This window comes from Lissotriton helveticus, chromosome 2_1, assembly GCF_964261635.1.
Source record: "Lissotriton helveticus chromosome 2_1, aLisHel1.1, whole genome shotgun sequence".
In the NCBI taxonomy this organism is placed as follows: Eukaryota; Metazoa; Chordata; class Amphibia; order Caudata; family Salamandridae; genus Lissotriton; species Lissotriton helveticus.
This window is the reverse complement of record NC_136059.1, coordinates 2113199561-2113215946: the sequence shown is the minus strand read 5'-3', so window position 1 is coordinate 2113215946 and position 16386 is coordinate 2113199561. Positions and strand designations below refer to the sequence as shown.

The following is a 16386-nucleotide window of genomic DNA, read 5'->3' as shown; positions in this document are numbered from 1 at the left end:
TATATGATGAATACCTTCAAGTCACTGTTTTTAGTGAAATTTGATACATTCTGAGAACAGCAAAAATAAACCATTTAACATGTATAATTAATTCTGTACTGTTTGTATTTATGATGTACATTTAGAACTGTGTAGGAGGTATGGAGAAGGTAAGGCTTCTGTAAGTGTCAAAGTTGTTGCATACAGTGCTCACATTCTACGTAGTCTTTCATATGATAGACTACATTTCCACAATGAGATACCTAATCAAAGGAAACACAGGTGATGTGATTGTGGAATGAGCAAAAAAAATTGCACGTTTTTCAATTATATTACCTGTGTTTCCTAACATTACACATCACATTGTGTAGATGAGGTTTAGGCCTGTTCCAGGAGACAGAGGAGGTCTGACATTTGTTCAAGAGTGCAGTGGACATGACTCACTTCGTTGGTAGGCCTGCACATGTATTATCTCCTCTATACTCTTCAACAAGCCTAAATTTCATCTGCAACCCTGAGTAGGACTTACCTGAAACAAATCTGTGGATAGGTTACACCTTATCAGCATCTAGAAACAATCATTTAAAATGTTAAGGGCAGTTTTATGAAGGCTGTGTGCCTCTTTTACGCCGCTGTTCCGTCACTTTTGTGTAAAAGATGCACCATGTTGCAAGATAGGCCTCAGTTCATTTCCAGCAAGATACCGTCAGTTTAAAATGTATATAATTAGGACTGTGTAGGGGGTATGGAGAAGCTGAGGCTTCAGTAAGTGTTAAAGTTGTTGCATGCAGTGCGTACTCTTTCATATGCTGGACTACATCTGCACAATGAGATACCTAACCAAAGGAAACACAAGTGATGTGATTGTGAAATGAGCAAAAGAAATTGCACGTTTTTCAAATACATTACCTGTGTTTCCTAACATTACGAATCACATTGTGCAGATGAAGTTTAGGCCTGTCCAGGGAAACAGAGGAAGTCTGGACTTTATTGGTTGGCCTGCACATGTATTATCTCCTCTGTACTCTTCAACAAGCCTAAATTTGATCTGCAACCCTGAGTAGGCTTCACCTGAAACAAACGTCTGGATAGGACACACCTTATTGCCATCCTGAAACAATCATTTAAAATGTTAGGAACAGTTTTATGATGATTGTGCACCTCTTTTGCGCTGCCATTGCGTCACTTTTGTGAGACAACAGCAGTGCAAAAGATGCACCATGTTCCAAGATAGGCCTCACTTCATCTGCATCAAGTTACTGTTAGTTTAAAATGTATATCTTTAGGACTGTGTAGGGGGCCTGGAGAAGCAGAAGCTTCTGTAAGTGTCAAAGTTGTTGAAAAACTGTTTGTCCTTCAATCTTTTCCCTTGTCTTTTCTAATTTTTAAATACATGTTTTAATATTTTTCAAATGTTTGTTCTCTCTTTCGCAGATTGAAAGTATAAAAATAACAAGTGACTAAGTTAACGACAATTATAAGGTAAATGTTTTGTACTCTTTTCATTACATTTCTATCACATTTAACTACTATTAGTTCCACTGCTTCATTTCTTTAACCCTCACTTTCCTGCCTTTGCTACTTCCCTCATTCCTTTCTCTATTACTTACTTACTCTACTCCTTCCACTCCTTTTCTCAGTCCCTCTCTTCTCATAGTTCCTCACTCTTGTTCACTCACTCGGTCTCTATTACTCTTAGTGTCTTTGACTGATCACTCTTTCACTACTTGTTCATTATGCTTTCTCTGTGTAGTTGAAGCACACTAAGGGGCATATTATGAACACAGCCAATAAAATTATTGCTGTTTTTATCGGCAGAAAACTGCTGCAAAAGCGGTTTTAGCTGCAGTTTTCTGCCGCAAAAGCGGCTTTAGCGACACATTTCTGCTGATAAAAGCTGCAAAACTTTTATTGCCTATGTTGATAATATGCCCCTATGTTATTTAGATTTCTTTGCTGTTTCAATTATTCTTTTTCTGTTACTTCTTCTTTTCTGCTTTCTGTTTTTTCTCTCTGTTATTCCACATGTTTTAATCTTATTTTGAACATTCACTCATATTCTCTAAGAAACTCTTCTTTGTTATTCTTCTACTCTCCTTTTTTTCTTTCACTTCCTTATCTATTTTGTTTTTCACAATTATACCCTCTTCCATCTTTTCTTCGGTAAATAAATCTATTAAACAGTATCTCTCGTTTAGTCCCTGTAGCTGTCTTTCTTTTAACATTACTCTCTGTTTACTTCCCTTATACTTACTCTTCTTATTTTTAAAAAAAAATGTTTTGGTTCGCTCCCGGTTCGCGTACCGGGGAGCGAACCGGGAAGCGAACCAAAAGAAATAGAGGTTGCCAGAGTGCTAAACATTCTAGCAATTTTTTTTATAAAGGGGAGGTAGTTCTGAAAAGAACTTTTTTTTAATGTTTTTGTTGTTTTATATTTTTTTTTATTTTTCTGAACATTTTTTTTTTTGTATTTTTTGAACAATTTTATGTTTTTTTGGTTTTTTGGGGGGGGAAACAACGAAAAACAGGCATTACAAAGGGCTCAACAGGAGCAAAAAAAATTTTCTTTTTTGGGGCGTTTAGAGCACTTGTGGTTTTCATATGCTCTGTTTATCAAATTAATACTCATATTGGCACATGAGAGTAGGTTACCGCAATATATACACACTATCTTCATGTGCACAAAGTTTTCTTGAATGTTTGGCACTGTTTCCCGTGCCTCTGGCCCCGACAGAGTTACCTGTGCCGATGTCCTGGCCACAGGAGTTGGTGGGTTGTCTTGGAGGTCACGCATCTCTGCCCTGCTGTAATTTAGTGGATGCCACCTCTGCATATGACGATGCATAGTATAGTTGCCGTAACTATACTTCCTATCTGTGCCTCTTGATAAATCTTCTTTGCATATTAGGCATGTCACATAGCGAGCATTCACTTTTTTTTGTCCTTCAGGAAAAGAAAAAATCTGCCAAATAAAACTATTTTTGTGGTGAGATATCCGGGGCTCCTCACGTAAAAACTGTGTTGGCTGTACTTCCTATTCCTGTTCTTCATCCTCTTCCTCCTCTGTGTTGGGAAGGAACTGTGGAGGTGGTCCTCTCTTACTTGGTGGTGGTGGTGGTGGTGGGGGTGCACCAGCTGCAGCTACTACTGAAGCCATTTTCTACTCAGCAAAATAGGTCTTCCTTTCTCAAAGTTGAAAGTCAGAGTGAGAAAAAAGGTGGGGGCTTTCATCATTTTGGAAAAAAAATAGTTCTAAACCAATGAAAAGTGTTATTTCTAGGTCACATGACCTAGCCTTACATCATTAGGAAACCAAAAGTGAAATGAACCAATGAAAAGTTTTATTAACAAGTCACATGACCTGTTACGCTTACGGTACGCGCTGCGCGCCGCGCCCCGGATCACTTCCGGGGAGCTGCGCTTCGTGCCTCGGTTCGCGCTCCGGAGCACTTCCGGGTGCGCTAACGCGGCGCGTCATAAGACGCATTACGCGGCAACGCGATACGTCGCGCTTACGCGACGCGCCCCGGATCGCTTCCGGGGAGCTGCGCTTCGCGCCTCGGTTTGCGTACCGGAGCACTTCCGGGTGCGCTAATGCGGCGCGTCATAAAACGCATTACGCGACAACACGATACGTCGCGCTTCCGCGACGCGTCACGATGTTGATTTCTAACGCGGCAGTTGCGCAAACGGAACGTTTACCGGTTCGCGTACCGAGTCGCGGCACCAAATTGAGTTAACGGGAAGCTACGGAGCGAACCAAAACATAATAATAAAAAAATTATTAATAAACATATAAAATATATTTTTTGATTTAAAGAAGAATACATTTTACAGCTATAGATATTAGCTTTTAAAAAACCAATGAAATTCACTGAAAAAACCATAGGTTATAGACCATATATAGTTAGGAATTAGCATTTACAAAACCTTGAAAATTCACAGAAAAAACCATAGGTTATAGACCATATATAGTTAGGAATTAGCATTTAAAAAACCTTTTTTTACTCACACAAAACCATTGAAATTCCATATATAGTTAGTTGCACTAACTATATATCGCGCACCCGCAATCCACTGCTGATGATGTCACATATTACATCATTCATGACACGGTCAGTGACATCACTGATGACATCTCAAATGACATCACTGATGACATCACTGATGACATCTCATTTGACATTAATGACCACATCACTGATGATATCATTCATGTGACAATACAGTACATCTCCTCACATTTTAATATAACCTTTGTTACACCCAGTGTCAAATACAGAGTATAATTTTTGAAACCATTCACACACCAATACTAGTTACTACATACGCACTCACTGATTCCTACGTCTACACACACATTCACTTATTCACCCATACAATCATTCATACATACACTCATCTTTACAACACTATCATATGCACTCATACACCTATACAGATACTCACACTCTGCCACTCATCCATGGAGTTACTCACACACCTAGTCAGTCCTGTAAAGAATCAATCACACTTCCATTTTCTAATCTATACAGTTAAACATAGAGCACCTTACATTTTCAAACATATACTAACACATACTTACTCTCTTATACAATCATTGATACAAGTACACATTGATCTGCACAGAGTCACACACCTCCCAGCCAGCCACACACACACTCAGTCTCCCATACAAATACTTGAGCAATCAATCAATAACCCATATAGTTACTCATATAGCTACTGATCAACACATGCAGCAGTTTACAGAACAACAGACATAATGATGCACAAATTAAGACAGTTTAGTCACTAACCCATGCACTCAGTGAGACACATTTAATCACTCACTCATACAGTCAGTCATGCACCTACTAAATCCTTCATCCAGACACTTACAAATCCACTCATTCTTCAATATGTAAGACATATTTTAACTTTACAGAAACATACAGTCACTGGATGTAGTCATCAGTGATGTCATCAGTAATGTCATTTGAGATGTCATCAGTGATGTCATCAGTGATGTCATTTGAGATGTCATCAGTGATGTCATCAGTGATGTCACTGACCGTGTCATGAATGATGTAATATGTGACATCATCAGCAGTGGATTGCGGGTGCGCGATATATAGTTAGTGCAACTAACTATATATGGAATTTCAATGGTTTTGTGTGAGTAAAAAAAGGTTTTTTAAATGCTAATTCCTAACTATATATGGTCTATAACCTATGGTTTTTTCTGTGAATATATATATATACACACACACACACACACACGCACACACACACCCACACACACACACATGACTGGTGTCTTGAAAAGAGAGTGCAAGTAGGGCAGTAGGGGGAAACTGCAGAGAGCGGGATAAAAGTTTGATGTTTTCTTTCTTTTTTTGGCACCGTAGCCCTAGTAGGAGCCATACTGGTTCTGATGCAGGGACTGTTGTCAGTACTAGATGTCAAGGCAATGCGTTGGTCAGTGATAACTGATACCATTTCTCCCAGCCCTGAGGCAATGTGCTGGAATAGCTAATTTTGGCTTCGAAGCATTCATTACAAACAACGGGTACACAAAGGGGCAGCCTAAAGTGGGGTAGAGGGACTCGCCTGATCCCCTCCCCTCTGCATGCAGCTCAGTGAAAGTCGATAGCGCCAAAACTAAAGGAGGCTCAGAGGAAAAGCGCTGCTGGGTCTGACAGACTGAGGTTCCCCACTGGATTAGGGTGCAGCCCATTGGGAGGGGACGGTGCATTGTGGCGCCGGAGCACTAACGCCGCCGTGGACACCGCTTGGCGGGGCACAAATGTCCCAGTCCTTGATCTGTCTGGTTCTTTGTGGACTATGTGACTATGGTGTTTAGTCGTTTTTGTTCACATGTTATGAAGCTGTGTTTTTTGTAATCTGGATACTGATGCAGTTCTGTACTACTGCTTGCTTATTGTGACTTTGCGATGTTCCCCTGATGTTCTTTTCCCCTGGCCGGTCTGCCTGACCAGATCAACATGCTAAGCCCTTTTATTCCCCCACCTCCCTCTATGATCCATAGGACTATTTCTATGTTTAGCTTCACCTTTGTGTTCTCCACATTCAGCCTATGCTCTCTCCACCCTTTAACTCGCTGTTTACTGCTAGTCCTCCCTTTTCAGACTATGAGGGTATCTGATTTCGATTAAGTTATGTTGTTTTTGGTTGACTGTTCATAGTTTTTTTTTGGATTTTGCCTACTCTCTTCTCCCCCATTCTACTGTATAGGTCCTCCCCTACCACTCAACTGTCCCTAAATGCCTCCATGAACATGCCCCTTGCCGAAGCACTCCCTCTCCCCTTGTTGGGGGTTGGGGAGGGATCCTGCATGTATGCCCTTGAGTCTCAGATACCTATCTGAGAGAGTCCACAGTGTTAAGGGTTTCCCACATAGTGGAGGTTTGGGATTGGTCCTATTATCGCTGGTAACTAAGCACCGCACACCGTGATAGGCGCTCTTTTCTAAAACTTTTTGATGACCTCCCGAGGCTGATACTTTAACCCTCTTATGTACCTCGGCGACCAAGCAACCTTTGACCGATGACCGGTGGAGTTGCCCTACGCAACTATTGAGGAGTTTGGCTCTGGTTCCCCCTTTGCCGGCACCTACCCTCCTGATCGTCAGACACGGTTTCTTTTCTCATCGCCCTGTTGTGTTCCCTTCCCCCTCCCTCACTCTTTATTCTTCCTCGTCTATTCCTTCCCTCCCTCCCCCAAATCTCTCTCCCCGTGCCTGCTTTTTCTTCCCCACACCTGATCCATACCTTTTGTTACTCATGTTTCCCCAGTAACTCCGTACCTGAAACTGTTGTTATTATGTAACTATGTTTTGAAGCAATTCTACCTACTCATGTAAAGCGCTCTGATACCTCTGGGTGTAGCCAGCTCTATATAAAACTTTTCAAATACATAAAAAAAAAATTCTATATTCTGACATCACATTCACTCTTACAAGACTATATGTGCAGCTGAACGTTCTGTAAAATGTATGGCTCTCTAGCAGCCGCGGGCCGTGGAGGGAGTTACGGTGGGGCTGGGAGGCGGGTAGGGGGAGGGGGGCGGGGTGGAGGGTGCTAAAAACAGGTATATGGATCATTGCAGGTAAGTACACAATTTAATTGATAAAACGAGATTCGTAGCGCGCACAGCATTGCTTTTTGCCATGCAGTGCGCGCTACGAATTTCGTTTTATTAATTAAATTGTGTACTTACCTGCAGCCGCGGGCCGTGGAGGGAGTTACGGTGGGGCAGGGAGGCGGGGAGGGGAGGGGCAGGGTGGAGGGTGCTAAAAACAGGCATATGGATCATTGCAGGTAAGTACACAATTTAATTAATAAAACGAAATTTGTAGCACACACTGCATGGCAAAAAGCAATGCTGTGCGCGCTACGAATTTCGTTTTATTAATTAAATTGTGTACTTACCTGCAATGATCCATATGCCTGTTTTTAGCACCTTCCACCCTGCCCCTCCCCCTCCCCGCCTCCCAGCCCCACCGTAACTCCCTCCACGGCCCGCGGCTGCTTACCTGCAATGATCCATATGCCTGTTTTTAGCACCCTCCACCCCGCCCCTCCCCCTCCCCGCTTCCCTGCCCCACCATAACTCCCTCCACGGCCCGCGGCTGCTCTCTAGCCGTATGAGTATCGAGGCCCGTTAGTACCGTCTTGAGCATCATCTCTTCAGGAGCTCACTTACCCTTTAAACACCCTTTGCTGTTCATTCGCGCTCATTAGCTCGGAACTGTTTGCCGACCAGAAAATTCTGGATGATATTAAACCACCGCGTGGCAGTGGATTCATCTGGAGTGGAACGTCCCAGTGAATTTTGGTTACTAATTAGGCAGTGGTACTATGAGAAATGCTGCCAGATGGAATCCAAATGGCATAAGGGCATCATGTGATCTGAAAACTGCAGAAAATTCAGCTTTTCCATGAAGCTTTGAGGTACCTCGGTTTATCGTGTGATTTACTGATCTAGCCCATAAGCGAATGGAAGTGATATGCATGTTATCTAAACGTTTCCCTCTTTCAACTCCAAACGAGGGTTTTTGCTGGGAAAACACACACGAGTTTGACGAGAGAGGCCAAGACTGCCGTTTAGAATTAGGAAAGTGTGCTTACGAATATGTACACTCTTAATTTGCCAAAATATAATAGGTAACAGATTCACTCTTTTTCAATTTTCAGATGCTTTCAAGAAAACAGTTGAACATTTTGGTAGGCTGGATATTCTGGTCAATAATGCTGGTGTAAATAACGAAAAGGACTGGGAGAAAACTATACAAGTCAATTTGGTAAGAACTCTTACACCTTTAACTTTACTTTGCAAATACTCTATCATATATCAAATACCATCTATCATATATCAGTATCCTTTCTTTATGTGTCCATTTCAGTTTTTTTGTACCTGTAGATATGGAAGGCACAGAATCAACTATAGGCGTCTTAACATGAAATGTTGACCTCAATATAATGTGCAAATCGCTTTAAAACAATTAAATCAATATATACGTACGAAGAAAGTCATATTAATAACTGCATGTGAGCTGCGGGGGGCAGTGTGCTGTATTTCGATTATGAAGTCATCTGATGAACTTACATTCCATTTTAGGTCTTCACAGCACTAACTCTTGCATATTTCGTGTATGTATTCAAAATGATCGCTCATTTTGAATAAAACGCTGGAACAGCAAGACACTTTCTCTGTAGCTGGTTTAAACAGGCGATATTAATATTTTACCTGATTCTTTATCAGTTTTCCTTTTATAGAACGTACACTTAACAGAAACAAAACACATTATGAAACAGTATTTTCATGGAACTATTTTCAATCAGGTTTGCCTGAATACGTATTGTACTTTGGAAGCCCAGGTATTAAGAATACCACTCCTGTTCAATCAGAAATACCTTATTCCATAGGTGCTCAGGTGAACAACATAGCTGGGGAATTTAATAACACAAAAAATATGAAAACTAACGGTGAATGTGTAAGCACTGACAAATTCAGAATTTAGAGGAGAGAAAGTAGCGAATCCCCTGTTTATTTTGGATTTCAAAGTTATCCTTGCTTTTGTGGAGGAGGTAAAGTCTGATGTCCCATTTACCTTACCCGCTCTGACATTCACTGACAATAAAGCAGTTTGGGTAAAGACACTGAATGCTGAATACTATTATACATCAAAGTTAAAGGTGGTGGTAGTGGTCAGAAAATAACATAATTCTACTTAAAAGCTGTTACTTACTTTGATCAAATATATTGAGTACCTGAGAACCAGGTTCTCACCCATCATATGCTGTGAGGAGACCATCTGTACCATGGTCTCTCTGTATCCCAGTCATATGGGGGGTTTCTATCTTTCCAAGGCAAATGGAAGGATCCTCTTCGATGTGCAGAATAAAGTACACCCAGGAGGTTTTGTCTGTGATGTGATTGGAGAATTTCCAAATACATTCTGAAAGAAGATACTTAGATTTGTATTAAGTGCCTACAACTAGGGAGGAATGGGAACCCAAAGCAGCCCAGGCAATTTTGTTGGGCCAAACGTGGTTAGGGTGCAATTCTGCTTTTGCTACTGGGGGCCGATATTGCAGCACCGCTACAAAACCGTCTCCCAGTAACAAAACTGGCCCTCACAGCTGCAAAACCGGCCCCCACCCTTCCAGCGTCCTGGTGAAATGCCTGATACCGAATACGGATAGTCGTCTGTCCCTTCCTGCAACATGGTCCAACGCGATCTGCTCTCCCTCCAATTAATTATGGTATGAAGATATGTATTCACACAGGTGGGGTGTAAGGCACATCCACCTCTAACAGAAATTATTACAAGATCTTTACTTGTATGAGATTTGCAATTCCACTGTTAGAATTGGTTAGAAAACGTCTCTCTCTCTGTGATCGGGCTGGTTTATGGGTTATTGGAAACATATTCTGCCTTGTTTGGCAAATACAATGCCAATGAATTCACATATCAGCCGATCAGACAGCTTCAGTTTGTGCCCCTATACCACCCAAACAGCAGGTGTTTCATTGCTCATTTTGAGCTGCTGAGGAGGCAGATGAGCCAGTGAAGTCAGAGCTGGAACCGATGAAAGCATGGATAAGAGAATGGTTCAGTTATATCTGGAGCCCATGCCTACCTTGTGGGAGAACAAAGGGAGGTCATTGTGGCATGGTGCTCATCGATTTAGGTTGTTGTGGAGTGAGACGTAACACTGGTGATGAAATGAGCATGATTGGTTGATGGAAAATAGGTTTCTCCTGCACTCACAGACATTTCCTGCCCTAACAATGATGAGAGACTGGTGTATCATAATGACAAAACCTGTGCCTAATCGGGGGCCTGTAAGAATAATGATCCCCTAGTCCCCATGGTCTTCTAAATAACTAATTTCCCTTGAGTGTTCATCAGTGGGCAGTAGATTACTGAATTTTCCAGCGTGTATGTTCAGGGAGTGTGGCCGTCACATAGATCCTATAGTGCTTGCAAAGTGGAGGGTGCTAGATGAGGCTAGTTGCTTGGGGTTGACTAAATATTTAGACTAGTCCTGTACTTGTGAAAAATAACACCACTGCGCCCGATGGACCATAACAAGCCATGGGTTGACTGCAGTGAGAACCTGGAAAAAAGGAGGAGGGGTTCGTTTGAGATGAAGTGTCTCACGTGGGAGGGGGTAACCTAGTCTGCGAGGTTGTCCCCCTGTCATCTCCCTCCCTAGCACCACTCTATCTTGCAGAGTGTGTGCTACACTTTGTTAGGGTCTAATAGTCCTTCTTCCACTCGTTGACATATAATATGGTCTTGTATTTAAGGCACCATTGTTGCATGTGATTAGAATCAAGCCTTGTGAAACTACTCGGTAAAGTCCTAAAGGGTTCTAGCAAGGAGGCTTATGAGACTTGGGAGCATTTTGGTGTCATGAAGAATGCAAACTGCAGGGCCAGGAAGTAAAAAGGAAAGTTTGGTATGTGGATCTTTTTTCTTACAGATTTGTTTAGGGTCATTCAAGAATATCTAGTTTTAAATTTGAAACAATATTCTTGGAACAATGACACTTCATTACCTCATTGGAGCACAGAAGAAGGCTTTGAATCTGCAGCATGAATGTGTTTTAAAATTCTTACGTTTATGAAGATGAAGTCTGTAAGACTTAGCCATAGCTTGCACGTATACTTTAAAGTTAAGGTTTGTGTTAAGACGCGTACATGGGCATTTAGTAATAGTAGCTAATTTGGGGTGATGCCAGCAGGCTTCAAGGTTGTAAGCCAGAGTATACATATATTTTTTAGTGGAAGAAAATTTATGAAATAAAGAATACACTACAAACAACTCCACTGAATTACTATCATCTCTATTGAATAAGCTCTGCTGATACATGAAATAATTGTTATTATTGTTCTAAAATTGAGTTATAATTACAATCAAGTGTGCTGGACCACTGTATGTTGTTTCTGGAAAGTAAGACACTAGTGTCTTAGGAGGTTTATGGGTTTTGAATCTCTGGTCCGCTGCACCTAAGCTTTTATATAAAGGAATCACTAAGGATAGGTGCAATTGTGCTTGGCCCCAACCCCCGTTCTTCCTGTATTGCAAGAGTATATAGATGACTGGGACACATTTTGGGATACAGGGAAGACGTTCAGTCTTTAAGGCATTGTACTTCAGTTGTTTATTCCTTTCCTTTGTTTGTGCAATACCAACACGTTTTAACTTGGAGATGGATTCAGGATAGTCCAGTTTGAGATATACAGGATATCAATATCTTATTGGTAAAACTAAATCACAAGATCTTTGTGAAGATCACCCAATGGTTCACCAAAATAGTGTTGAATACTGTGGTTGTTAAGATTGGACTATGAGGGACATAGAAATAGATTGATATGGGATTGGATATGAAGTTGTCAGTATGCTTGTGTTTGTAAGTGCTCAAGGAGATAACAAAGAAACCATTTCAGGATAAAACCTGCCTTATTTTTGATAATGGACTGGATGATCAAAAGGTAGGGAGGAGGAATAAATGTCCATTTGCTTCCCCAAGTTTGGTAGACAGTTTATCAAATGTGAAAATGGACACTAGTTACAAATCTAAACCATTGGGTAAAGGTACTGTGGTCCCCTCAAAAAACTCAATGTAATTTCGGTTTTGCGGTGTATATTGTTTCTCCGCCCCACATTGTAGTTTTTGGCAGTTATCATTGGGTACCACAGTTAGTGATTTTTGCCCGCCTCATCCAGAGGCTCCTCTGGTCTAGCTTGCAGTGTCCAGAGATGGTTATAAGGGTACCCCCACCAAGAAAGGGTAAAAAGTGAAAAAGTGATATTAAAAAATAATAGAACTCTTCCCCGAATGAACTTTAATAATTGGTAAGAGTCTATATTAATAAAACAAAAAGATACTTATAAGGGATCAAGTTACTGGATCTCTAAGTATTAACAGGGTTTCGTCGACATGTTTCAGCCCCCTTTGGCTCAGACGAGCCTATGGGGCTTTCGTCAGGACTTACACATACACAAACAAACATGTAGCGGTAGCATGTACTTACACAATTCGTGTAGTAACTTGTTTTGTTCACTGCCTTATTGTAGGCTTTTATTGCCCAATCACCCTCAGTTGCGCTGTGAATAGGGAGAGACAGTTGGAAATACAGACAAGAAAAAACCATTCATACAATTTGCGTAGTTATCAGCTGTATCACGTAGGGGGGGTATAAGGAATCACTCTTCCATTGATTAGGTATCTCTATTGGGATTGCCTATTTTGTATAAAAGGTTGTATCTAACACATGGGTAGAAAGTTATTAAGGGGGCAGAGGACTGGAGTTGGAGTATTGAATTGGTGATCATAGCGAGTATTGTACTTATCATAGTAAAAATAGTAAAATAATTGACTCTCCGGTTTCTTATTAATAGACATTCAACTGCGCACACAAAGATATCAATGAGCATGGTTCTTTTACGCAGTATTGTGTGGTCAGCCTGTGATCACTTCGCGCTCATATTTTAACTATGCACATATTACTGACTTGGGAAGGCTAACACGCTGTCAGGAAATTATTTTCTATCATTCAAATAGACAGTCTTTGTCTTACCTTGTAGTGATAGGGATTTCATATCGTCAGGGGGTTCCAGCTTCCTTGAAGCTCAGAGCTAAAGGAAAGCGGAATCGAATTAAGTAAGAGACTGGTGCCGTCTTACCGCACTGACAAAGAGTTGGAGACTCTTATTTTTGATAATGTCAAGGAGAATTTAGTGGCCTATGGTATCGAACCCCACAGTTCAATCCAGTAATATTAAATGGCAGGTTTGTCTGCCATATTGGGTGTAGAGACTCCCAAAAATAATGATTAATATCAGTGATTCTCTATGATGGCCTATCCTGAAAATGAGAGTGAAACAAATCCAAAATGTCGTTTTACTGGATGTGATTATTTTGGAGGGCAGGCATTTCTCATTAACTTTAGTGAGACATGGGATACCTGAGATAGAGACCAGAGATGAGGTGGTAGTTTTCAGTATTAGAGTGTTTGTGGTTATAATTTGTAAACAAGGCTTTGATGTGTGCAATATAGGACAATACCATTGTAAAGAGAAGAACCTGTGAGGGACTCACAAAGAAGAAGTCACACTTGAACAAGAGATTTGACAAGGAAAGCAGAGATTGGGTTATCAAAATGCAACACCCGTTTTGTATTTTAGTTTGCAAAAAGAAGGATTTCTTCAGTGGTGGAAGCAGAATAACTCCAAGGAGAAACCAACTTGATGTGAGAAGAACTTGAGGACAAAGGATAGTAGAGATGTCTGCTCTAATCAAAAAGAAATTATTAGAGACAACGTCTTCATGTCGAATTTCTTAATTATTTTTAAGAGAAGAATAAGGCACATTTGTCACTTTAGAAAGCATCAGGTGGACAAGGAAATTAGATATTTAAATTTGATAATTCGAGAGCTGCTTAAATCTGTTCTTAGAGACGTTTAATTGAGAGAAAGGAGCACTTGTATTATTTCTTTCTAATTTGGGCTAGGTAGGCATCAAAAGAGTACTAGTAACTAGAGCCATGTGTCCCTTCTAACTGTTTTAACTGGGCACGTTTTAATTCTGATACTATCACTTAGACGTTTTGGTGTTTTTCAGGGTCTTCGTGAGAGAGCAGTGAGATCACCACTGAAAGATTTGATGAAATAACTTTATTTGTAAAAGGGGCAGGCACTTAGATGAAGGAGCAAGAGATGATGGTGCACATAGTGTATCAATCCAGACTCCAGGAGACACAGTCTCCGGTATGCTGGCTTCCCGTTTGAGACATATTAGCAGTAATTAGAGAGGGACAGAAGAATGGTATCGAAATAATGGGACTAATCCAAGTTATTGGAGTCCAGAGGTCAGACACAATCCTCTTTAATGATTACGATGTTGAGGATAGAACCTTTGCCATTGGGAGGTTTACTACAGTGCCGAAGGAGCTCACTGGCTGAGAACAATTACTTCAGTTCAAAACTCATCAATGATGTATTCAACAGTCTCTATAAAGGGTGATATCCAAAGAGGGAGGCGGGCAGAGGGGATTAGTTAATGAGCTTGTTTAAAAAGATAGAGTAGTTCCCAGAAGGTATATAGCTATTGACACATGTTAGCCCGCGCCTGCTTATGGTGGTAAGGAAGAGGTCACTTTGGAGGAGCTCACAGCATGAGAAAGGTAAGGTTAGGATGAGGGAGCACGATAAAATAATGTGTGAATGTTAGCGTTAGCAGCCCCAGACCTGATTTAACCAGGTTATGTTATCTGATGATGGAATCGTTCTGGAGGAACTAGAAGGGCCAGAAGGGAGCGTGATGAGTGATTTAACCAAGTCTTAATTAAAATGGCAATATTAGGCTCCAACAACCCTACATGTTTCACTTCCTTACCAGTCGTTGTATGGCAATAACTGCCTACCATGCACAATGGTGTGGCAGAACGTGTACAATCACTGCCTCTCTATCTTTCGCTGTTCTTCTCTCCCTCTTTCTCTCTCTTCTTGTTGTTTCCCCGTTTGTCTTTATGCCTGCCCCTCTCTCATCCCAATACACTTTCGGCCAGTTTCCTGCCCTCTCTTTTCCCATATTGGTATCTTTCTCCGTGTGGGTCCGCTGCTCTCGCCACCTCTTACTCTAGACCTCCAACATTCATTCTGTCTTAATTTTCTCTCTCTCTCCCGTGTCGCGCTGTCCCACCACCCCCACCCACCCCCCAACACTGTGTCCCTTTCATAATCTCTCTCTTTCGTTCCCACTTTTCGATATGCCCCCATTGCTCCTCTTCCTCGATCTGCAGTCGTCTCACACCTCACTCATCTGACAAATTCCGTTTTTTTTTAAAATTTCTTCCGTACCATGTACGGCACTGTACACACCAGAAAATAATTTTCGTTACTGTGTGTTTTCGGGGAACATGCAGCAACATTTTTTAAACAGTGCAATTAAATCGGGCATTTTTCATGTCAGCAGACTAGCGGCACGGCACGCACTTTCGGTTCCAGTTCCCCATGCTGTTCTGAAAACTAGGAATACTTGCTGATTGTGAGCACATAGTGTGCACCAACATGTTTTCAACAAGGAAGTGTGGCGCAAGGTCACGAAAATGAGTCGCCGCCGGGCGTGATGCCACATGTGCCTGAGCTTGTTTAACACTGATAGCGCGTGCAGTGACGTGCAGTGTGATGTGTTAACATTCCTTACCCCACCTTAAGAACCAGTGCTGGAAACTTTTAGAGCATCTGTACCCTTCAGCAGTTTCACTATTCACTTGCAGCTATGACCGATGCCTTTTACTTGGCATCTGAAAATGTGACTATTTCATAAGAGTTAAAGATACCAAGAAATGAGGTAGTTGACAAGTAAGAGAATGATTCTCTAAAAACTGGACCTAAAAAGAATTCTTTTACATTTCAGGAGCTTCAAATTTGACAATACCATATTTTATTAAAGATGGAAATATGAACAACTAAATTTCCACTGCTGTGAAGTGACCGTTTTTAGCTATAACTCAGGCAAAGAAGAAAAGGTTAGGAATTTCACATGAAATTGAAGGAAAGTAGTGCATCAACCCTGTCTTAATATTCTTTTTGTTTTATCCTAAATATAAATGACTCCTGGCATATCACAAAGGATTCACAAAGGTGATAGGTAACTGAGAGTTTCTTTGAGCTTTTAGAACCTAACTTGTTTGCCACATAAATGCAAAAATACAAATACCAATCCTTCTACCATACAATGCAGCGAATGCTTTTGCTTATTAGAGCAATGATGACGAAGAAGCACGTACTACAAAAAAATACCAACTACCTAGGTGGAGGATATTTTTAAATAATTCAAACAAATCAATCATTTCCTACCTGAATGAGTGCAAAAAAGGCAAATG

The 16386-nt window shown here is 41.1% G+C and overlaps 1 protein-coding gene across 1 annotated transcript in view; it reads left to right on the top strand.

Moving 5' to 3' along the window:
* HPGD (15-hydroxyprostaglandin dehydrogenase) overlaps nt 1-16386 on the top strand; it is a 287216-nt gene that overhangs the window by 77685 nt on the left and 193145 nt on the right. Inside the window, exon 3 of the mRNA XM_078677081.1 lies at nt 8178-8284. Within this exon, the coding sequence (XP_078533207.1) occupies nt 8178-8284 (107 nt within the window). The remainder of the gene's footprint in view (nt 1-8177; nt 8285-16386) is intronic.